Below are 1936 nucleotides of genomic sequence, written 5' to 3' on the forward strand. Positions count from 1 at the left end.
CAGCTATCAGTCTCCTGCCTCCCGACCCCCCCACCCACCCATGCCCTAAACCACTCTAGTCGTATTTCTGTCTACTGGCCTGTTCCGGACACTTCGTGTACGTGGAATCTCATGCTCCGTGGGCTTCTGTGTTTGGCTTCCACCTGACCAGCATGCTTTCAAGGTTCAGTCCTGTGGGAGCGCGTGTTAGTGCGTCACTCCTTTCTATGCCCGAATGATGTTTCACTGTGTGGACACTCAGCCTCTGGCTGATCCATTCCCCTGTTGATGTACATCTGGGTCATTTTCTACCTCTTGGCTATGATGCATAATGCTGCTGTGAACACTTACGCAGTGTCCATGTGGACATGAGTTTCATTTCTGTTGGGTAGATACCTAGGAGTCAAACGGCTGGGTCACACGGCAACTCTGCTTTTCACTCTCTGGGACTGTTTTCCAGGGGCTGCACCCTGTCCTCTCCCCGCCCACCTGCTGTATGCGGTTCTCATTTCTCCACATTCTCTTTAACATTTTTTGATCCTAGCTCTCCTAGTGAGTGTGAAGTGGCATCTCATTTTTGTTTTGATTTGCATTTCTCTAATGAGTCATGATCTTTTCATGTGCTTATCTCTCTTATATTCAGATCCTTTGTCCATTTTTAAATTGGGTTATTTGTTTTATTATTGAGTTATAAGATTTCTTTATATATTCTGAATTCAAGACCCTTTGTAGGCCATATGATTTGCAAATATGTTCTCCCGTACTGTGACTTGTCCATTTACTTTCTTGATAATGTCCTTTGAAGTTCAAAAGTTTTATTTTGTTGCTTATGCAACAAAAATCCATGATCAAATTCAAGGTCATGAAAATGGATCCCTGTATTTTCTTTGAAGAGTTTTATAGTTTTCTTACATTCATGTTTTTAATCCATTTTGATATGGTGTAAGGTGAGGATCCAACTTTATTCTTCCCTGCGGCTATCCAATTGCCCAGAAGAGCAAAGAGGACTGAAGCCACACCCCCTACGTAGCCAATGCTTGCAGCCTCTTGCTGGCTGTGTTGGAAAGAATTCATGGGCCATAATCTGGGCTTAAGAGTTTGGTGATCCATTAGCAATGTCTGCCCTGGGAGCTGAATAATATGGAGATATGTATATGTATATGTGTGTGTGTGTGTGTGTATCTCAGCTGAGCTATGCAAAGCCTTCATCCCCCCTCCGCTTCCTGTGGGGTGAACTGACCTGAGGTGGGGGTGGAAGTGTTGGCCCTGTGCCCATCTCCTGGTGCCTGCCCATAGGATGTGAGCCTGCACTTTGTGCTCTGGGGCTGCCTGCACGTCTACCAGCGCATGATCGACAAGGCTGAGGACGTGTGCCTGTTCGTAGCACAGCCAGGCGAGCTGGTTGGGCAGCTGGCTGTGCTCACTGGGGAGCCCCTCATCTTCACGCTGCGAGCCCAGCGGGACTGCACTTTCCTGCGGATCTCCAAGAGCGACTTCTATGAGTACGACTGGGCCCTATGTTGGGGGGCCCTGACCCCCTTCTGCCTCCCTGACACCCCCCTGAAGGCTTGCACCTGAACAGGGGAGCTTTGGGCCCTTCCAGCCCCACCTCCCGGCCATCACCCGCCCGGCCTCTCCCTCGTGGCAGCCCCAGGACACCGAGCCCCTGCTCCCCGTCCTTCCTCTCCAGGATCATGCGCGCACAGCCCAGTGTGGTGCTGAGTGCCGCGCACACGGTGGCGGCGAGGATTGACACCCCCCTGAAGGCTTGCACCTGAACAGGGGAGCTTTGGGCCCTTCCAGCCCCACCTCCCGGCCATCACCCGCCCGGCCTCTCCCTCGTGGCAGCCCCAGGACACCGAGCCCCTGCTCCCCGTCCTTCCTCTCCAGGATCATGCGCGCACAGCCCAGTGTGGTGCTGAGTGCCGCGCACACGGTGGCGGCGAGGATGTCCCCC

The 1936-nt window shown here is 52.4% G+C and overlaps 1 protein-coding gene across 1 annotated transcript in view; it reads left to right on the top strand.

The window, feature by feature from the left end:
* The window catches only part of PNPLA6 (patatin like phospholipase domain containing 6), a 19476-nt gene that overhangs the window by 7487 nt on the left and 10053 nt on the right, over positions 1 to 1936 (top strand). The window contains exons 14-15 of the mRNA XM_015571529.1: positions 1276 to 1481; positions 1670 to 1755. Coding sequence (XP_015427015.1) covers positions 1276 to 1481; positions 1670 to 1755 — 292 coding nt within the window. The remainder of the gene's footprint in view (positions 1 to 1275; positions 1482 to 1669; positions 1756 to 1936) is intronic.

The sequence above is a fragment of the Myotis davidii genome, unplaced genomic scaffold, assembly GCF_000327345.1.
Source record: "Myotis davidii unplaced genomic scaffold, ASM32734v1 scaffold648, whole genome shotgun sequence".
Lineage (NCBI taxonomy): Eukaryota > Metazoa > Chordata > Mammalia > Chiroptera > Vespertilionidae > Myotis > Myotis davidii.